The sequence below is a fragment of the Balaenoptera borealis genome, assembly GCF_965194805.1.
Source record: "Balaenoptera borealis genome assembly, contig: HAP1_SCAFFOLD_1226, whole genome shotgun sequence".
Taxonomy (NCBI): Eukaryota; Metazoa; Chordata; class Mammalia; order Artiodactyla; family Balaenopteridae; genus Balaenoptera; species Balaenoptera borealis.
In genome coordinates, this window is record NW_028122990.1 from 116,004 (window position 1) to 138,519 (window position 22,516).

General features: G+C 46.6%; 1 protein-coding gene across 1 annotated transcript in view; it reads left to right on the forward strand.

The window, feature by feature from the left end:
• The window catches only part of LOC309621936 (uncharacterized protein), a gene marked incomplete at its 5' end in the record, with an annotated part of 133,747 nt that overhangs the window by 56,101 nt on the left and 55,130 nt on the right, over window positions 1–22,516 (forward strand). The window contains 2 exon segments of the mRNA XM_082409208.1: window positions 969–1,106; window positions 13,651–13,788. Coding sequence (XP_082265334.1) covers window positions 969–1,106; window positions 13,651–13,788 — 276 coding nt within the window.

Below are 22,516 nucleotides of genomic sequence, written 5' to 3' on the forward strand. Positions count from 1 at the left end.
GGTCCTAACTAGTGTCCATATATCTTGTTTCCTTCCAATCCACTCTTCACACAAGAAACCTTCAAAGCAAGTTGGAACGTTGCTCATAAACATCGCTCACAAGCATTGTTTTGAGAATAGAAAACACACTGTTGGCCTTTAAGACTCTGCGTGGTCTAGAATCCTCTCTGCTTCTCTAGTCCCATCTTGTGCCACTTTTGCCCTCACTTTCTATGCTTCAGATACACTGAATTAACCTTAGTTCTCACTCATCTGACAGAAGTCAGTTCAGATACTATTTTTCACTGTGATTCCTAGCATTAAGGAATTTGATTATCAGGTTTTGTATGAGGACTATTTCATCAGGGGTACAGAAGTTCTGGCCATCTCTGGTTTTGGATATCCCTTATTTGTTGAGACCTTTGCGTTGTTTGGTTGCCTTTTGTCTGTTTTCCAGATGGGAAAACAGGAACAAGGGAAGTATAGGTTATTACTAGGTGGGGTTGAGCAAGTGGAGCAGCAAACTGCAAAGCAGAAAGAAGAGGGACGTACTATAGAGGGATATGACTTCCATTCTCAAGGCGCCTGCATCCTGTGCAGGGAGACAGCCTAACATAAAATGTGCCTAACAACAAATATATTGACTTCTTACTAAAAATCTCCAGTTCATAGAACCGAGGGGTTTGTACCTTCTCCTTTAAAAGTGATAGTCCTGGGACTTCCCCGGTGGTCCCGTGGTGAAGACTCTGCGCTTCCAATGCAGCAGGCGTGGGTTCAATCCCTGGTTGGGGAGCTAAGATCCCACATGCTGCGCAGCCAAAGAAATTTTTTTCGAACGTTATACTCCTGTATTATTGGCTTTAGTGGTTTAGATTTTGTTTTACTGTTAGGAAGATTTCAGTTTATTTACCGGGAACAAACAACACATAATGTAAAAATAGTTTCCCAGAAACGATTTCCATCATTCTCTTCTTCCCTTTCTCCCGCAGACTGGTGTTTCACCTTGACAAGTTCTCTGTCATTCCATAGGAAAGCTGTCTGGCTTGGAGGTTGCAATCCCAGGGAATTTTTCATCAGCGGGGAAGTCTCCATCACTACAGAGGAATCAAGGGAGAAGTCAGTCCCTGGTAAGTGAGATGCTCCCCCTAAACACCAACACAGCAGTCGTGTACCTTTCAAGGGGTTCAGGGGCAAGATGGGCAAGGCATTTCTACTAACTCTTCTTAAGGATCACGGACAGTGCCCTATGCTACGAGGTAAGCGGTGACTGTTGTAGTTCTTACTGGTGATCCTTTCCTGTCACTGATTCTCGGCTTTCTTTGTATTTCATAGGACTGTTGTAAGTCCAATACAAAATGAGTCTTATTTTTAAAAACCTGAAATGTTTTACAGAGCCTAGCATTCTCATATAGGGTCCTTTCCATTCTCCCCACTTTCCCGAGAGGCCAAGAACACGTCACACCATGAACTAGGAGAGGGGGTAGAGCCCTTGCTGATGAAATACATCAACAAAGACAGAGTCTTAGCCTGCTTGCTCTCTGGACAGGATCTCGGACCACAAGGTCTTCAATCCTGGTATAAATGAAGGAAGTGAGGACAGTTCAACTGGCACTCTGATAACAAGAGTTCGGAAACACCTTCCAAAGAGACTATAGCAGTAGATGAGGGAAGGGAGTGCTACAGTGTGGCAGTACAGGGGGAATGATCGGCTACAGCAGTGAAAAGTGTGGTACCGATTGGTGTGCTCTCGGGGTTCTTGTACATGTAGCATAGATGACCTCTACGGTGGCCCTCGCACCTTCCCACCTGCATTAGGTGTTCTTTTTTTTTGTAATTTATGTTTATGTATTTATTTACTGTTTGAACTTATTTATTCTACGTATTTATTTTTTTGGCCGCACTGGGTCTCTCATTGCTGTGCACGGGCTTTCTCTAGTTGGCGGCTAGCGGGGGCTACTCTCGGTTGCGGTGTGCGGGCATCTCATCGCGGTGGCTTCTCTTGTTGCGGAGCATGGGCTGTAGGCACGTGGGCTTCGGTAGTTGAGGCTCACGGGCTCTAGAATGCAGGCTCCGTCGTTGTGGCACATGCGCTTAGTTGCTGCACGGCATGTGGGATCTTCGCAGACCAGGGCTCGAACCCGTGTCCCCTGCATTGGCAGGCGCCACCAGGGAAGCCCTAGGTGTTCTCATATAGAGTCTAAAAACAGAGAGCACTGAGAGAAGGTAGTGGTTATTAAAGGCTCAGGATCTAAATTCTACCTGTCTCTACACCCCTTCCCAGCTGTCGATTTGACCCCATTTTTGAATGCTGACCTCATTGTTCAACTTTTCTCTGCCGTCTGTATACTCACCTTGAAAACTTGTTTCTGTGATGCGTTGAGCAGACACAGGGTGGCAGACTGCAGAGGTGGAAGCTGGTGGTCGGATATTTGTGGGCTGAATCTCCTTCAGTCCCATTCCCATTTCTGGTTGCCCAGAGGCCCTACTTCCTGTGTGTGACGCCGAGCCGTAGGATTGCGGGCAGGAGCCAAGTTCTCCATACAGTAAAGACCCCAGTGTGCCTTGGTTATAGTAATATACCTGGCTTCCTTCCTGGCAGGGAAGTGACAGGCGGCTATGCCCCTGCTTTGTTCGTGGGCCTCCTGATCCAGCAGTTCCCTTGGCTCTGCCCCTGTCGTCAGCTGCCCCTAGGATAACTCTGAGCCCTAGCCACTTCTCTGGTAGATTTCCCTATTCCCCCACTACAGTCACACCTGAATAAGGCAACTCAGACCTTTCAGAGATGTGTCCTGAACCTCTTGTTTTCTGAAATACCTATCTGGTGGTTGTGAGACTTAAGGCCAGCGTCCCCGAGAGACTTTTTCTATTTCTCCTAGTAAACCTAGACTCATCTTCTGTCACCTTCAACTCTACTCCAATTGTGTTCTTTCAACCCAGACCTCTGACCCTGCTTTTTACTTCTGCCATTTCATCCTCGCTCCTGCTTCCTTTCCTAAATCCATACGTCTCTTTTGGCCTTCCTAGCCCTGGGCCAAGTTCCTTCCTCTTTGCTCAGTTTTTACCCCTTTCCTTCATTCTCCCATCCAACTTTCAGTCCTTCCTTTCTCACGCCCCAGTTAGCAGCATCTGAAAATTCGAAAGGTTTGTTACTCGTCTATTAATTGTATTCCATTTACTTATTCAGTTCTATACCTGTCTTACCTGTGTATGGAAGAACAGCTGGTAGCCAAGGTGGCACCAAGAATCCTAGCAGCTCTCACTTGACGTATCCGTAGTAGTCGGCAATTTCCATTTCGTTTTCCCTCTCGGTGAAAAATTGCAGCTTGCCCGAAGAGGTGTATCTGGCAGCATTCTCCCGTTGTTGTTGAGCCCGCCTCTTCATGGCCTCTCGCTCTGGCCTCTGCTCTTGTTCGATGGGCTTTGACATGACTGGCTCAGGCACGTTGGGTTCCCTCCATGGAACTCGTTGCTTGCTGAAGTCTTGGAGTAGAAATTGGGTTTGGAGCTTGGGTGGGGACTGGCGCTTATTCACAGCAGGGGGAACAGGCTCCCGCTGGAGAGGAGCGCCAGATGAAGTTTTGGAGGGTGCAGGCCTAGGAGCAGCAGACTGAGGGACACGAGGCTGGGTATGGTTGGTCCAAGCCGGTTGGGTTGGGTTGGTCACAGTTGGCTGAGCTGGTTTGGCGGGGCCTGGCAAAGAGGCAGGAGCTGGCTGGGATGAATTGGCTGCAGCAGGTTGAGCTGAGTCAGTAGAACCAGGCTGGGCACGGTAAGCCCCAGCAGGCCGATGTGAGGCCAGAGACTGTGGCCTCCGAGGAGCGGGTCGAGCTTGAGGCTTGTCCCAGGCAGAAAAAGGCAGAGGTATCAACTTGACCTTCCCAGGAGGAGGCCGCTCATACTGGGCTGGAGACGGACACTCTGTTTCAGCACTGCTGTCTGGTTTCTGGGCTTGGACTTGCGTTTTCTCAGGACCCTTCCCCTCACGTGGGGTATGCCGCCATGGCTGGATAGCTGGGGGTGGCTGGGGGTCTTTGGGGTTGCTTGACTTTCCCAAGAGCCGACAGGAAGAGAGCCCAGTTTTCGTCTCATTCTTCTTCCCCAGCGCATGAAGAACCTTCACAGACTCCAGCATGCGCACGCCAAGGGAGGTTCGAGGCTTTTGAAAGCTCTGTTGGAGAAGCTCAGTTTGGTGTTCCTTTCGCTTCGTGTGGGGGATTGCTGGCTTCTCTTCTGCCTTGACTTTGTTCCCTGACTGCTTGTTCTCCTCAGCCTTGTTTCTCCCTCTGGTCCTTTTGGTCTTTTCCTGCCCGTGGCTCTTAGTTTTGCTGATCTTTCTGGATGCAGCTTTCTGAGGTTTGCCTTGAGAGTGCTTGGCCGTGTTCACAGGAGCCCTGTCACTGACTGCAGCGTGGCATATAACCACTTCTCCCCCTAACAGGCACTCTGGATTCTTTGGCTGGATTTTGGCCTTGGGAGCGCCACTGATAGGCTCAGAGGCTTTCTGTTTGTTCTTCCTGGGTTGATCAGAGGGAACCTTTATGACACTTGGCTTTTCCTGCACCTGATTCACCTTAATGGCTCTGGTGTCTTTAGCTTTGATCACGTTGGGACCTTGGGATTGATCAAGATCTTTCAAAGGATTAAAGAGCTGGGGAAGGTGAATATCCTCCGCCAGTGTAGTAATGTCTGCAAGACCACTGCTAGGTTCAATCCCATTTTCAAGTGTCCCTAGGTCCTGACGACTCCGGCTGTTCTCTCCCAGATCAGCATTTTCAGAACCAGGCTGCTCCTCTTGGCTGAGGGGATCGGTGCAGGCCAGCGGCTGGTGAATATCAGGGATTCCTAAAGGGAGTAGTGGAGGATCTTGGTTCTCTGTTGGGATCTGGTAGGCATCCAGAGGCTTTGAAAGCTTGGTTTTGATATCATCCACGTGCTTACTCTCTATTTGTCCCTGGCTTGGAGCTGGAGGCAGGGCCAGGAGACGCCTGGCACTCTGGACTGGAGCTGTCACTGAAATGTCCCCAAGTTCAGATGGTGGGTTACTCTCAAGTATGTGGCTGTTTCTGCTACTGCAGGACTTGGGGAGTTCTTGACTTTGTGTCACACAAAACGTCTGGCTTGGAGGTTGCAATCCCAGGGAATTTTTCATCACCAGGGGGGAGGTCTCCATCCCTACAAAGGGATCAAGGGAGAAGTCAGTCCCTGGTAAGTGAGATGCTCCCCCTAAACACCAACACAGCAGTCGTGTACCTTTCAAGGGGTTCAGGGGCAAGATGGGCAAGGCATTTCTACTAACTCTTCTTAAGGATCACGGACAGTGCCCTATGCTACGAGGTAAGCGGTGACTGTTGTAATTCTTACTGGTGAGCCTTTCCTGTCGCTGATTCTCGGCTCGCTTTGTATTTCATAGGACTGTTTATAAGTCCAATACAAAATGAGTCTTATTTTTAAAAACCTGAAATGTTTTACAAAGCCTAGCATTCTCATATAGGGTCCTTTCCATTCTCCCCACTTTCCCGAGAGGCCAAGAACACGTCACACCATGAACTAGGAGAGGGGGTAGAGCCCTTGCTGATGAAATACATCAACAAAGACAGAGTCTTAGCCTGCTTGCTCTCTGGACAGGATCTCGGACCACAAGGTCTTCAATCCTGGTATAAATGAAGGAAGTGAGGACAGTTCAACTGGCACTCTCATAACAAGAGTTCTGAAACACCTTCCGAAGAGACTATAGCAGTAGATGAGGGAAGGGAGTGCTACAGTGTGGCAGTACAGGGGGAACGATCGGCTACAGCAGTGAAAAGTGTGGTACCGATTGGTGTGCTCTCGGGGTTCTTGTACATGTAGCATAGATGACCTCTACAGTGGCCCTCCCACCGTCCCACCTGCATTAGGTGTTCTTTTTTTTTTGTAATTTATGTTTATGTATTTATTTACTGTTTGAACTTATTTATTCTACGTATTTATGTTTTTGGCTGCACTGGGTCTCTCATTGCTGTGCACGGGCTTTCTCTAGTTGGCGGCTAGCGGGGGCTACTCTTGGTTGCGGTGTGCGGGCTTCTCATCGCGGTGGCTTCTCTTGTTGCGGAGCATGGGCTGTAGGCACGTGGGCTTCGGTAGTTGAGGCTCACGGGCTCTAGAATGCAGGCTCCGTCGTTGTGGCACATGCGCTTAGTTGCTGCACGGCATGTGGGATCTTCGCAGACCAGGGCTCGAACCCGTGTCCCCCGCATTGCATTGGCAGGCGGATTCTTAACCACGGCGCCACCAGGGAAGCCCTAGGTGTTCTCATAGAGAGTCTAAAAACAGAGGGCACTGAGCGAAGGTAGTGGTTATTAAAGGCTCAGGATCTGAATTCTACCTGCCTCTACACCCCTTCCCAGCTGTCGATTTGACCCCATTTTTGAATGCCGACCTCATTCTTCAACTTTCTCTGGCGTTTGTTATACTCACCTTGAAAACTTGTTTCTGTGATGCGTTGAGCAGACACAGGGTGGCAGACTGCAGAGGTGGAAGCTGGTGGTCGGATATTTGTGGGCTGAATCTCCTTCGGTCCCATTCCCATTTCTGGTTGCCCAGAGGCCCGACTTCCTGTGTATGACGCCGAGCCGTAGGATTGCGGGCAGGAGCCAAGTTCTCCATACAGTAAAGACCCCAGTGTGCCTTGGTTATAGTAATATACCTGGCTTCCTTCCTGGCAGGGAAGTGGCAGGCGGCTCTGCCCCTGATTTGGAATCTGAGATGGTGTTCCCTGAGCAAGGCTGGCAGAAAGCGATGGATGTAGAGGGACCATGTTCTTGGCGTCTGAAGTTTTATCATACTGGGCTGCCAGAAACATGGAGGAGGCAGCTGTGTGGCGGTCAGTGAGTGCCAGAGTAAAGTCTCCGAGTGAAGAAGAATTCTTTTCAGTGCTTGCTGTGATGTCCCACTCAAGAACACCTGGATAGGAAGCAGCTGAAGTGGAGATCTGGCTGTGGTCAGTAACTCCAGATAACATAGTCGTGCTAGAATGTTGGTAAAGGTAGGCACTACCCATGAGTGTCTGGAAAGGGGTACCAGTAGCCGATGCCGAACTGACGGCAGGGGCAGAGACTCTGGAGAAGTTGCAGACACTTCGTGTTAGGGAAGTTGCATTGCTCACCACAGGAGGAGAATGCTGCAGAGAATTTAGAGTTCCAAGTAGAGATGGATGTTGGAAATTTTCTGTAAGAACAAGAGGGTCATGAAAAACTCAGGGAGGTTGAGAAATTCTCACTACGTTTGAGGAACGGCATCATCTGAAGGTTCTTGCTATCAGGACACCTCTACTATCACTACTTCCTGAGAAACCCAAAATCAGACAGTTAATGATGGCTGTAAGGACTGAGCAGTTTTCCACTCTTCTCTATTCACTGCCTGTGCTCCCATCTTGGGCACAGACGGGCAGAAGAGCCAAGTGGTGTGGTTCAGAGATTGTTCTCTAGGCTGGAAGCAACCTTCTCCCTGCCCTGTCTTTCCCTTCAGCCTGCACTCGTATTGACTTCTATGCTATTTCCTAGACTGGAAGCATTTTAGAACTAGGAGGCCCTTAGAGAACTTCGATGTTCTCAGTCTCATTTCGTAAGGAAACTGAGGCTCAGAGAGGTCGGGTTGACTTGTTCAAGTTCTCTCATTATGTTAGTATCATTACCAGGTTTCAGAACCTAAGTATCCTGACTTCCTTGCCAGGACTCCACTCTGAGCATGATACTGCCAGAAAGCAGGAGAAATAGAACTTATAATATAGGCATTTTTTTTGTCCATTAGAAAACAGTACGGCTATTACCATTGTCGTCTTCAGTGTCTCCCTTTGCTTGTGCAGTTCCCACGCTATTACCTAGAGGTGACGTACAGCTCAGTCCAACTGGTGAATTGAAAGAGTCATTTTTGCCCTCTTCAAGCCTGGTTTCTCATCCTACCTCAAAATGATTACCCGAAAGTGGATTTCTTAAGTGCTTTTGGAAAGGGAAAAGTTATCTGATTACTTCAGATTCCTCACCTATAAAGTGGTTATAACACCACCACCAATAATAATAGCAGTAATAATTAATAGATGAATAAGCTGATCTATTGCGTATGATTTATATGGAGGAAGATACAATAAGTTCTAGAAAGACAAAGAAAAATCATGACAAGCATATTACGTTAACGAAAAAGAAATCCATAGATATTAATGAAAACTGGGGTATGTGGCAAGTATCGAAGCCTAATGAATTTACTAACAAATGGCATTCTGTACTATCCATGCAATATTATGAAAGTGAATTTTGCCCACTCTATTTTAGTGAATACTATTAACCAGAAAACACGATGGAGGTGATAGAGGTGAATGAATTCCTAGCCAATGCATACAGACAGAGAAGGTATGTCAGTAAAAAATGCATAACAAGCAACAGAATGCAATAAATGTGCATGTATAGGTAGCCACAACACATATAGACAAGTATTTCAATGAAAACCGGTACGAAGCAGACAGCAAAATAATAAGTGTAAAAGAGTTTCATTATTGTGCTCCTTCATATTTTTACCCAGCAAGTAAGAGGTATTAAGCCTAGGAGAAATATATATTTCAATGAATATAGCTTATATAATAAGCAGAAAGGAAGCTTAAAATGTATCAGGAAGGTTTTTGGATTTATCCTAGAACTTAGATTAGAATCATCTTCAGCATCCAAGAAGATGGCATCCCAAAACCTCAAAAAACCATCATGCCTAGAATCCAATTAAAAAAGATTTTCGAATGTAAGAAAATCCACAGGACTCCACAATATGGTTTTCGATAAACGTGGATGTTTGTTTGTTTTGTTTCTTTGGCCGCGCCGCGTGGCCCTGGCCGTGAAAGCACCGAGTCCTAAGCACTGGACCGCCAGGGAATTCCCTAAGTGGGGGGAATTAGAGATGTGGGGCTTGACTTTTTCTTCTTCTTCTTCTTCTTCTTCGGTAGCTAAGCTCTACAAGCGAACGATGGCTGTTGATCAATGTGCTCTCTGTGTTAGGAAGGAAATAACTGTAAAAATGAAAAGCAGCCTTGCCTTAGAACCTACATATCACACCAAGGAAAATAGTCCTTCTGATTCAATTTAGAAGATATCACTTAAAATGTTGAATTGGTGAAATGTCTACCTAGTTTAAAAATTAGAAAGAATAAAACACTGAAAAGCAGCCCCCTAGATAACCACTGTGGTTGCTTGTTTATAGGAGGCATCATTTCTAAAACGTATTTCTAAAATGTTTATATTCAAAACTGTCAAGTGGCCAACTGTATTCAGAGAGGCAATAAAAGAAAGAAAACGGAGTATGACTTTTCTGATAAGCTGCCTTTCCCGGTGATCCCCTGTTCTGGCCTTACTTTCCTTCTTAAGTCTGTTAATGTAAGGGTTTGCTACCATCAACTTGGTTTTGCCCTGCTCTGAGCAGGTTTCCCTCTGTGCTGTTTCTGCTTTAATTGAAAATCTTTGGTTCCCATCAGCATTCCATTGCAAACTCCGTTTTTCTTGAGAGCTCCTCTATGCTTTCCCTCTTCATTCTTACATTTTCTCCCATCTCTTGGTGCCTGTTGGCCTGTGCTAATGAAAACCGTCCTAAACTTCCTTACGCTCGACTCTGTGCCTCCCTGTAGAGCCCAGTACTCTCCATCCTCTCTCCCTATTCTCTCTTTTCAACTAGTCGAAATCCTAGTGGAGGGAGACCATTAGAGATGAAACATCTTGGTATATATTGCTAGTTTTCTATGTCCCCTGGCTTTTCTATGTTTCTGTTGAAACACTCTTGAGAAGTGTCTGATTTCGTTTTCTACATGGGTACCCTTTAAGGCTCAATACTGGAAAAGAAGGGGATCAGAGTGATCAACCCAACGTGGTATCCTAACGTAACAGTTAAGGAAAGCAACAGGCTTTGTGAGACAGCCAGTGATTTGTCCAAAGTCACACAGATAGTAAACGTCAAAGTCAAAAGTGAAATTAGGTCTCCAGACGTGTAGTTCAATACTTTCCCTCATTATTCCATGCTATTTTGAATCTCCTACTCAATTTAGGGGCAAAAGAATCGAACGCAAAACTTTCCAAAGTTTCTTTTCTTACCTGACATGGTCAGAGAAGAGGAAGCATCCACTGCAGGTACCAGGGATGAGGAGACAACACTAGAGGATGTCCGAGTGGCTGCAGCTGAACGGCGCACGTGTCCAGTACAGAGGTCACTGGTTACTGGTCCAAACAGCTCCACGGAAACCCCAAGACTCTACCAAGTGGTAGTAGGTTTGGTAGGAGAGTGATGTCACAAAGCAGGCAGTTGAAAGGTATGAGAGAGCCAATAGGGAGGTCCGATCCCCAACAGGAAGGCGGGCTTGGGTGAAGAGAGTGTAGGAGAGCTAAAACAACACCTGAGTTTCTGAGCTTTGGGGAGGAGGAAATCCTAGAAGACAGATTTACCTCCCCCAGGCTCTTCCATTAGGGAAATCATTGCCACATTTCTTACAGACGTTCATTAATACACTGAACTAAGAGTTACTTATATTCTACAGAGTATTCTATTTTATGTATCATATACTTAGAGCTATATAGATCTTCTTTAATTAATAATCCTTAGGAAGGAAAGAGCCATCTAGTTTGAACTATTACAGTTGTTCTGAAATCATATGTGTCTAATGAGTGAACTGATAGCAGCTTTTAAGGAGCCAAAGTAGGGATTAAGAAGCTCTTTTTGTAACTTGGTTCAAGAGTAGGGTGAAGTTTCTTGAGTGTACCTTGTGGAGAATGTTGTGGTCCAAGGCTCTTCTCTTTTAGTTTCTTCTCCTTGACTCCTACCTTCCTTGGGCTGGGCTAGGCTGGGGGCCAGGTTGGACTTGCGACTTAACATTTCACTTCCGCTTTCTCTTTTTTTTTTCTCTTCCATTATGGGCATTGCTTCGAGGACAAGCCTTGATCTTGCATTGGACGTTACTTCCTGTCAACTTCCAGCAGCAGGAGTCTTCTTTTCAGTGCTTGATGCTTCACGAAATAGACTCTGCCCGTTGGCAGCAAATACCAGAGAGCTAGGAGACAGAGCTGGTTGCAGACCTTTCCTCTTCCAGCCTTTGGTTGCAATTGTTTGGCCCATAATTTGCTAGCTCTAGTTCCTTGGGCCACACAGGTATCCTGCCATCTCCAGCTCTTGTTATATGTGAGAGACATTCTGAACACTGTCCCTTTTTCTTTGCACAGAAGTATATACAGTGTGGCAGTTACTGTAATCTCCTCCGCCTTGCAAACAGCCACTCTAGAATCTTGGACCTCTAGGACTCTCTGTCTTGCATGCTTGGGGGCAAGGCCAAGCAAAATGAAGAGGAGAATAATTAGAGAAAGAGGAGGACGTTGGTGGAGAATTGGGAGCAGGTAAGGTGAAAGGGCACAGGAGAAAAGAGATGCATGTAGACTTTTTGGTTTCTGTGGGAAACAGGTTGACACACTTGGGCCTCATTTGGTATTAACAGAACAGAGAGTTAAAGATCTAAGTAGCTAGATAGTGTGCAGCAACTGCCATGAAGTCTGTACACTGAAGAGAACAGTCTCACATCTAGTTTTCATTTTGTTTTATGTCATAGTACCTTATTTATAGCATTCACTGGTGTGTTTGTAGAATACAGATGTTTTCAAATGCTCTGGTTTTGTCTACATGGTTATCTCCTTGTCCTGTTTGTAAGGAATCCAACATTGTAAGACATATTGCATGTTTTTCTCTTGACGATTGTTGACCTTGAAGCGTCATGAACTAACTTGAGCTGTTGGATTCTGTGGAGAAACGTTCAAAAGGGTCTGTGAAAAAGGCACTGTGGTGAGTCGCATTATGCACCCGAGCGTAAGGAGCAGATATCTGCCACCAGCCCAGCTTGGCCTGGATTGCCTCTGTTTTAGTTCCCCTGGTTAGTGCTTTTCTCCCTAACCACTCTTGTGACTGTGATAATGTGAGTAAGGGCGGAGTTGCTAATGATCTATGTGTGAGGTAAGCTGGTTTGAGGGAGGAAATCTATGGACCTAGTCATTTTCCTTGGTGGTAAGCTTTCAGGGGTGCAGAGATTGATCTTCCTGGGGCCTTTTCTGGTCCCAGGAAGATATCGCATAGATGGGACCTCCCAAGACACACATTGAATCTTTAGGCCTGTTTTTCCTATTATGAGGTACGAGTTTCTTCACTGATGGGGATGATGCTTATCTGAGAAGAAATTGTGAAAGGTGGTGTAGTGTAGAGGTGTGGCTTAAGCTTTTAAGTTTTCCTCCAGGTTTTTCCCCTAAGCTTCCTACTTCGGACGGCCTACTTACATGATACTAGTAGGTGATGTCCGGCTAACAACTTCCTAAATATACCTGCAAGCCAGATCAGTGTCTCTTTTCTCTGTATTCCCATGGAAATCAAGAGTCCCGCCGAATTTTCCATCGAAACAGTTGATTTGTGTTGTCTCTAGGAATTCTAAAGGGCGTACCGTTGCTTCCTAACCGGTGTCATTTGGGAGATCCGCCTCTGTACGTTCAAATGATTAATTTTGAGACTTTGCTCATGTGTGCAGTAAACCCTTGAATTCCCTAAGACCTTCCTTTCCTCCATCTCCTACCCCATTAAGCCCGCTTCAGTTCATCTCCTGAATTTCTTTGGAATCTGTCAGCCAGCTCTTCCTCAACTTCCTAATACTGAACTTGCCTGTCTGTTGCGATTAGGTCCTAACTAGTGTCCATATATCTTGTTTCCTTCCAATCCACTCTTCACACAAGAAACCTTCAAAGCAAGTTGGAACGTTGCTCATAAACATCGCTCACAAGCATTGTTTTGAGAATAGAAAACACACTGTTGGCCTTTAAGACTCTGCGTGGTCTAGAATCCTCTCTGCTTCTCTAGTCCCATCTTGTGCCACTTTTGCCCTCACTTTCTATGCTTCAGATACACTGAATTAACCTTAGTTCTCACTCATCTGACAGAAGTCAGTTCAGATACTATTTTTCACTGTGATTCCTAGCATTAAGGAATTTGATTATCAGGTTTTGTATGAGGACTATTTCATCAGGGGTACAGAAGTTCTGGCCATCTCTGGTTTTGGATATCCCTTATTTGTTGAGACCTTTGCGTTGTTTGGTTGCCTTTTGTCTGTTTTCCAGATGGGAAAACAGGAACAAGGGAAGTATAGGTTATTACTAGGTGGGGTTGAGCAAGTGGAGCAGCAAACTGCAAAGCAGAAAGAAGAGGGACGTACTATAGAGGGATATGACTTCCATTCTCAAGGCGCCTGCATCCTGTGCAGGGAGACAGCCTAACATAAAATGTGCCTAACAACAAATATATTGACTTCTTACTAAAAATCTCCAGTTCATAGAACCGAGGGGTTTGTACCTTCTCCTTTAAAAGTGATAGTCCTGGGACTTCCCCGGTGGTCCCGTGGTGAAGACTCTGCGCTTCCAATGCAGCAGGCGTGGGTTCAATCCCTGGTTGGGGAGCTAAGATCCCACATGCTGCGCAGCCAAAGAAATTTTTTTCGAACGTTATACTCCTGTATTATTGGCTTTAGTGGTTTAGATTTTGTTTTACTGTTAGGAAGATTTCAGTTTATTTACCGGGAACAAACAACACATAATGTAAAAATAGTTTCCCAGAAACGATTTCCATCATTCTCTTCTTCCCTTTCTCCCGCAGACTGGTGTTTCACCTTGACAAGTTCTCTGTCATTCCATAGGAAAGCTGTCTGGCTTGGAGGTTGCAATCCCAGGGAATTTTTCATCAGCGGGGAAGTCTCCATCACTACAGAGGAATCAAGGGAGAAGTCAGTCCCTGGTAAGTGAGATGCTCCCCCTAAACACCAACACAGCAGTCGTGTACCTTTCAAGGGGTTCAGGGGCAAGATGGGCAAGGCATTTCTACTAACTCTTCTTAAGGATCACGGACAGTGCCCTATGCTACGAGGTAAGCGGTGACTGTTGTAGTTCTTACTGGTGATCCTTTCCTGTCACTGATTCTCGGCTTTCTTTGTATTTCATAGGACTGTTGTAAGTCCAATACAAAATGAGTCTTATTTTTAAAAACCTGAAATGTTTTACAGAGCCTAGCATTCTCATATAGGGTCCTTTCCATTCTCCCCACTTTCCCGAGAGGCCAAGAACACGTCACACCATGAACTAGGAGAGGGGGTAGAGCCCTTGCTGATGAAATACATCAACAAAGACAGAGTCTTAGCCTGCTTGCTCTCTGGACAGGATCTCGGACCACAAGGTCTTCAATCCTGGTATAAATGAAGGAAGTGAGGACAGTTCAACTGGCACTCTGATAACAAGAGTTCGGAAACACCTTCCAAAGAGACTATAGCAGTAGATGAGGGAAGGGAGTGCTACAGTGTGGCAGTACAGGGGGAATGATCGGCTACAGCAGTGAAAAGTGTGGTACCGATTGGTGTGCTCTCGGGGTTCTTGTACATGTAGCATAGATGACCTCTACGGTGGCCCTCGCACCTTCCCACCTGCATTAGGTGTTCTTTTTTTTTGTAATTTATGTTTATGTATTTATTTACTGTTTGAACTTATTTATTCTACGTATTTATTTTTTTGGCCGCACTGGGTCTCTCATTGCTGTGCACGGGCTTTCTCTAGTTGGCGGCTAGCGGGGGCTACTCTCGGTTGCGGTGTGCGGGCATCTCATCGCGGTGGCTTCTCTTGTTGCGGAGCATGGGCTGTAGGCACGTGGGCTTCGGTAGTTGAGGCTCACGGGCTCTAGAATGCAGGCTCCGTCGTTGTGGCACATGCGCTTAGTTGCTGCACGGCATGTGGGATCTTCGCAGACCAGGGCTCGAACCCGTGTCCCCTGCATTGGCAGGCGCCACCAGGGAAGCCCTAGGTGTTCTCATATAGAGTCTAAAAACAGAGAGCACTGAGAGAAGGTAGTGGTTATTAAAGGCTCAGGATCTAAATTCTACCTGTCTCTACACCCCTTCCCAGCTGTCGATTTGACCCCATTTTTGAATGCTGACCTCATTGTTCAACTTTTCTCTGCCGTCTGTATACTCACCTTGAAAACTTGTTTCTGTGATGCGTTGAGCAGACACAGGGTGGCAGACTGCAGAGGTGGAAGCTGGTGGTCGGATATTTGTGGGCTGAATCTCCTTCAGTCCCATTCCCATTTCTGGTTGCCCAGAGGCCCTACTTCCTGTGTGTGACGCCGAGCCGTAGGATTGCGGGCAGGAGCCAAGTTCTCCATACAGTAAAGACCCCAGTGTGCCTTGGTTATAGTAATATACCTGGCTTCCTTCCTGGCAGGGAAGTGACAGGCGGCTATGCCCCTGCTTTGTTCGTGGGCCTCCTGATCCAGCAGTTCCCTTGGCTCTGCCCCTGTCGTCAGCTGCCCCTAGGATAACTCTGAGCCCTAGCCACTTCTCTGGTAGATTTCCCTATTCCCCCACTACAGTCACACCTGAATAAGGCAACTCAGACCTTTCAGAGATGTGTCCTGAACCTCTTGTTTTCTGAAATACCTATCTGGTGGTTGTGAGACTTAAGGCCAGCGTCCCCGAGAGACTTTTTCTATTTCTCCTAGTAAACCTAGACTCATCTTCTGTCACCTTCAACTCTACTCCAATTGTGTTCTTTCAACCCAGACCTCTGACCCTGCTTTTTACTTCTGCCATTTCATCCTCGCTCCTGCTTCCTTTCCTAAATCCATACGTCTCTTTTGGCCTTCCTAGCCCTGGGCCAAGTTCCTTCCTCTTTGCTCAGTTTTTACCCCTTTCCTTCATTCTCCCATCCAACTTTCAGTCCTTCCTTTCTCACGCCCCAGTTAGCAGCATCTGAAAATTCGAAAGGTTTGTTACTCGTCTATTAATTGTATTCCATTTACTTATTCAGTTCTATACCTATCTTACCTGTGTATGGAAGAACAGCTGGTAGCCAAGGTGGCACCAAGAATCCTAGCAGCTCTCACTTGACGTATCCGTAGTAGTCGGCAATTTCCATTTCGTTTTCCCTCTCGGTGAAAAATTGCAGCTTGCCCGAAGAGGTGTATCTGGCAGCATTCTCCCGTTGTTGTTGAGCCCGCCTCTTCATGGCCTCTCGCTCTGGCCTCTGCTCTTGTTCGATGGGCTTTGACATGACTGGCTCAGGCACGTTGGGTTCCCTCCATGGAACTCGTTGCTTGCTGAAGTCTTGGAGTAGAAATTGGGTTTGGAGCTTGGGTGGGGACTGGCGCTTATTCACAGCAGGGGGAACAGGCTCCCGCTGGAGAGGAGCGCCAGATGAAGTTTTGGAGGGTGCAGGCCTAGGAGCAGCAGACTGAGGGACACGAGGCTGGGTATGGTTGGTCCAAGCCGGTTGGGTTGGGTTGGTCACAGTTGGCTGAGCTGGTTTGGCGGGGCCTGGCAAAGAGGCAGGAGCTGGCTGGGATGAATTGACTGCAGCAGGTTGAGCTGAGTCAGTAGAACCAGGCTGGGCACGGTAAGCCCCAGCAGGCCGATGTGAGGCCAGAGACTGTGGCCTCCGAGGAGCGGGTCGAGCTTGAGGCTTGTCCCAGGCAGAAAAAGGCAGAGGTATCAACTTGACCTTCCCAGGAGGAGGCCGCTCATACTGGGCTGGAGACGGACACTCTGTTTCAGCACTGCTGTCTGGTTTCTGGGCTTGGACTTGCGTTTTCTCAGGACCCTTCCCCTCACGTGGGGTATGCCGCCATGGCTGGATAGCTGGGGGTGGCTGGGGGTCTTTGGGGTTGCTTGACTTTCCCAAGAGCCGACAGGAAGAGAGCCCAGTTTTCGTCTCATTCTTCTTCCCCAGCGCATGAAGAACCTTCACAGACTCCAGCATGCGCACGCCAAGGGAGGTTCGAGGCTTTTGAAAGCTCTGTTGGAGAAGCTCAGTTTGGTGTTCCTTTCGCTTCGTGTGGGGGATTGCTGGCTTCTCTTCTGCCTTGACTTTGTTCCCTGACTGCTTGTTCTCCTCAGCCTTGTTTCTCCCTCTGGTCCTTTTGGTCTTTTCCTGCCCGTGGCTCTTAGTTTTGCTGATCTTTCTGGATGCAGCTTTCTGAGGTTTGCCTTGAGAGTGCTTGGCCGTGTTCACAGGAGCCCTGTCACTGACTGCAGCGTGGCATATAACCACTTCTCCCCCTAACAGGCACTCTGGATTCTTTGGCTGGATTTTGGCCTTGGGAGCGCCACTGATAGGCTCAGAGGCTTTCTGTTTGTTCTTCCTGGGTTGATCAGAGGGAACCTTTATGACACTTGGCTTTTCCTGCACCTGATTCACCTTAATGGCTCTGGTGTCTTTAGCTTTGATCACGTTGGGACCTTGGGATTGATCAAGATCTTTCAAAGGATTAAAGAGCTGGGGAAGGTGAATATCCTCCGCCAGTGTAGTAATGTCTGCAAGACCACTGCTAGGTTCAATCCCATTTTCAAGTGTCCCTAGGTCCTGACGACTCCGGCTGTTCTCTCCCAGATCAGCATTTTCAGAACCAGGCTGCTCCTCTTGGCTGAGGGGATCGGTGCAGGCCAGCGGCTGGTGAATATCAGGGATTCCTAAAGGGAGTAGTGGAGGATCTTGGTTCTCTGTTGGGATCTGGTAGGCATCCAGAGGCTTTGAAAGCTTGGTTTTGATATCATCCACGTGCTTACTCTCTATTTGTCCCTGGCTTGGAGCTGGAGGCAGGGCCAGGAGACGCCTGGCACTCTGGACTGGAGCTGTCACTGAAATGTCCCCAAGTTCAGATGGTGGGTTACTCTCAAGTATGTGGCTGTTTCTGCTACTGCAGGACTTGGGGAGTTCTTGACTTTGTGTCACACAAAACGTCTGGCTTGGAGGTTGCAATCCCAGGGAATTTTTCATCACCAGGGGGGAGGTCTCCATCCCTACAAAGGGATCAAGGGAGAAGTCAGTCCCTGGTAAGTGAGATGCTCCCCCTAAACACCAACACAGCAGTCGTGTACCTTTCAAGGGGTTCAGGGGCAAGATGGGCAAGGCATTTCTACTAACTCTTCTTAAGGATCACGGACAGTGCCCTATGCTACGAGGTAAGCGGTGACTGTTGTAATTCTTACTGGTGAGCCTTTCCTGTCGCTGATTCTCGGCTCGCTTTGTATTTCATAGGACTGTTTATAAGTCCAATACAAAATGAGTCTTATTTTTAAAAACCTGAAATGTTTTACAAAGCCTAGCATTCTCATATAGGGTCCTTTCCATTCTCCCCACTTTCCCGAGAGGCCAAGAACACGTCACACCATGAACTAGGAGAGGGGGTAGAGCCCTTGCTGATGAAATACATCAACAAAGACAGAGTCTTAGCCTGCTTGCTCTCTGGACAGGATCTCGGACCACAAGGTCTTCAATCCTGGTATAAATGAAGGAAGTGAGGACAGTTCAACTGGCACTCTCATAACAAGAGTTCTGAAACACCTTCCGAAGAGACTATAGCAGTAGATGAGGGAAGGGAGTGCTACAGTGTGGCAGTACAGGGGGAACGATCGGCTACAGCAGTGAAAAGTGTGGTACCGATTGGTGTGCTCTCGGGGTTCTTGTACATGTAGCATAGATGACCTCTACAGTGGCCCTCCCACCGTCCCACCTGCATTAGGTGTTCTTTTTTTTTTGTAATTTATGTTTATGTATTTATTTACTGTTTGAACTTATTTATTCTACGTATTTATGTTTTTGGCTGCACTGGGTCTCTCATTGCTGTGCACGGGCTTTCTCTAGTTGGCGGCTAGCGGGGGCTACTCTTGGTTGCGGTGTGCGGGCTTCTCATCGCGGTGGCTTCTCTTGTTGCGGAGCATGGGCTGTAGGCACGTGGGCTTCGGTAGTTGAGGCTCACGGGCTCTAGAATGCAGGCTCCGTCGTTGTGGCACATGCGCTTAGTTGCTGCACGGCATGTGGGATCTTCGCAGACCAGGGCTCGAACCCGTGTCCCCCGCATTGCATTGGCAGGCGGATTCTTAACCACGGCGCCACCAGGGAAGCCCTAGGTGTTCTCATAGAGAGTCTAAAAACAGAGGGCACTGAGCGAAGGTAGTGGTTATTAAAGGCTCAGGATCTGAATTCTACCTGCCTCTACACCCCTTCCCAGCTGTCGATTTGACCCCATTTTTGAATGCCGACCTCATTCTTCAACTTTCTCTGGCGTTTGTTATACTCACCTTGAAAACTTGTTTCTGTGATGCGTTGAGCAGACACAGGGTGGCAGACTGCAGAGGTGGAAGCTGGTGGTCGGATATTTGTGGGCTGAATCTCCTTCGGTCCCATTCCCATTTCTGGTTGCCCAGAGGCCCGACTTCCTGTGTATGACGCCGAGCCGTAGGATTGCGGGCAGGAGCCAAGTTCTCCATACAGTAAAGACCCCAGTGTGCCTTGGTTATAGTAATATACCTGGCTTCCTTCCTGGCAGGGAAGTGGCAGGCGGCTCTGCCCCTGATTTGGAATCTGAGATGGTGTTCCCTGAGCAAGGCTGGCAGAAAGCGATGGATGTAGAGGGACCATGTTCTTGGCGTCTGAAGTTTTATCATACTGGGCTGCCAGAAACATGGAGGAGGCAGCTGTGTGGCGGTCAGTGAGTGCCAGAGTAAAGTCTCCGAGTGAAGAAGAATTCTTTTCAGTGCTTGCTGTGATGTCCCACTCAAGAACACCTGGATAGGAAGCAGCTGAAGTGGAGATCTGGCTGTGGTCAGTAACTCCAGATAACATAGTCGTGCTAGAATGTTGGTAAAGGTAGGCACTACCCATGAGTGTCTGGAAAGGGGTACCAGTAGCCGATGCCGAACTGACGGCAGGGGCAGAGACTCTGGAGAAGTTGCAGACACTTCGTGTTAGGGAAGTTGCATTGCTCACCACAGGAGGAGAATGCTGCAGAGAATTTAGAGTTCCAAGTAGAGATGGATGTTGGAAATTTTCTGTAAGAACAAGAGGGTCATGAAAAACTCAGGGAGGTTGAGAAATTCTCACTACGTTTGAGGAACGGCATCATCTGAAGGTTCTTGCTATCAGGACACCTCTACTATCACTACTTCCTGAGAAACCCAAAATCAGACAGTTAATGATGGCTGTAAGGACTGAGCAGTTTTCCACTCTTCTCTATTAACTGCCTGTGCTCCCATCTTGGGCACAGACGGGCAGAAGAGCCAAGTGGTGTGGTTCAGAGATTGTTCTCTAGGCTGGAAGCAACCTTCTCCCTGCCCTGTCTTTCCCTTCAGCCTGCACTCGTATTGACTTCTATGCTATTTCCTAGACTGGAAGCATTTTAGAACTAGGAGGCCCTTAGAGAACTTCGATGTTCTCAGTCTCATTTCGTGAGTAAGGAAACTGAGGCTCAGAGAGGTCGGGTTGACTTGTTCAAGTTCTCTCATTATGTTAGTATCATTACCAGGTTTCAGAACCTAAGTATCCTGACTTCCTTGCCAGGACTCCACTCTGAGCATGATACTGCCAGAAAGCAGGAGAAATAGAACTTATAATATAGGCATTTTTTTTGTCCATTAGAAAACAGTACGGCTGTTACCATTGTCGTCTTCAGTGTCTCCCTTTGCTTGTGCAGTTCCCACGCTATTACCTAGAGGTGACGTACAGCTCAGTCCAACTGGTGAATTGAAAGAGTCATTTTTGCCCTCTTCAAGCCTGGTTTCTCATCCTACCTCAAAATGATTACCCGAAAGTGGATTTCTTAAGTGCTTTTGGAAAGGGAAGAGTTATCTGATTACTTCAGATTCCTCACCTGTAAAGTGGTTATAACACCACCACCAATAATAATAGCAGTAATAATTAATAGATGAATAAGCTGATCTATTGCGTATGATTTATATGGAGGAAGATACAATAAGTTCTAGAAAGACAAAGAAAAATCATGACAAGCATATTACGTTAACGAAAAAGAAATCCATAGATATTAATGAAAACTGGGGTATGTGGCAAGTATCGAAGCCTAATGAATTTACTAACAAATGGCATTCTGTACTATCCATGCAATATTATGAAAGTGAATTTTGCCCACTCTATTTTAGTGAATACTATTAACCAGAAGACACGATGGAGGTGATAGAGGTGAATGAATTCCTAGCCAATGCATACAGACAGAGAAGGTATGTCAGTAAAAAATGCATAACAAGCAACAGAATGCAATAAATGTGCATGTATAGGTAGCCACAACACATATAGACAAGTATTTCAATGAAAACCGGTACGAAGCAGACAGCAAAATAATAAGTGTAAAAGAGTTTCATTATTGTGCTCCTTCATATTTTTACCCAGCAAGTAAGAGGTATTAAGCCTAGGAGAAATATATATTTCAATGAATATAGCTTATATAATAAGCAGAAAGGAAGCTTAAAATGTATCAGGAAGGTTTTTGGATTTATCCTAGAACTTAGATTAGAATCATCTTCAGCATCCAAGAAGATGGCATCCCAAAACCTCAAAAAACCATCATGCCTAGAATCCAATTAAAAAAGATTTTCAAATGTAAGAAAATCCACAGGACTCCACAATATGGTTTTCGATAAACGTGGATGTTTGTTTGTTTTGTTTCTTTGGCCGCGCCGCGTGGCCCTGGCCGTGAAAGCACCGAGTCCTAAGCACTGGACCGCCAGGGAATTCCCTAAGTGGGGGGGGGAATTAGAGATGTGGGGCTTGACTTTTTCTTCTTCTTCTTCGGTAGCTAAGCTCTACAAGCGAACGATGGCTGTTGATCAATGTGCTCTCTGTGTTAGGAAGGAAATAACTGTAAAAATGAAAAGCAGCCTTGCCTTAGAACCTACATATCACACCAAGGAAAATAGTCCTTCTGATTCAATTTAGAAGATATCACTTAAAATGTTGAATTGGTGAAATGTCTACCTAGTTTAAAAATTAGAAAGAATAAAACACTGAAAAGCAGCCCCCTAGATAACCACTGTGGTTGCTTGTTTATAGGAGGCATCATTTCTAAAACGTATTTCTAAAATGTTTATATTCAAAACTGTCAAGTGGCCAACTGTATTCAGAGAGGCAATAAAAGAAAGAAAACGGAGTATGACTTTTCTGATAAGCTGCCTTTCCTGGTGATCCCCTGTTCTGGCCTTACTTTCCTTCTTAGTCTGTTAATGTAAGGGTTTGCTACCATCAACTTGGTTTTGCCCTGCTCTGAGCAGGTTTCCCTCTGTGCTGTTTCTGCTTTAATTGAAAATCTTTGGTTCCCATCAGCATTCCATTGCAAACTCCGTTTTTCTTGAGAGCTCCTCTATGCTTTCCCTCTTCATTCTTACATTTTCTCCCATCTCTTGGTGCCTGTTGGCCTGTGCTAATGAAAACCATCCTAAACTTCCTTACGCTCGACTCTGTGCCTCCCTGTAGAGCCCAGTACTCTCCATCCTCTCTCCCTATTCTCTCTTTTCAACTAGTCGAAATCCTAGTGGAGGGAGACCATTAGAGATGAAACATCTTGGTATATATTGCTAGTTTTCTATGTCCCCTGGCTTTTCTATGTTTCTGTTGAAACACTCTTGAGAAGTGTCTGATTTCGTTTTCTACATGGGTACCCTTTAAGGCTCAATACTGGAAAAGAAGGGGATCAG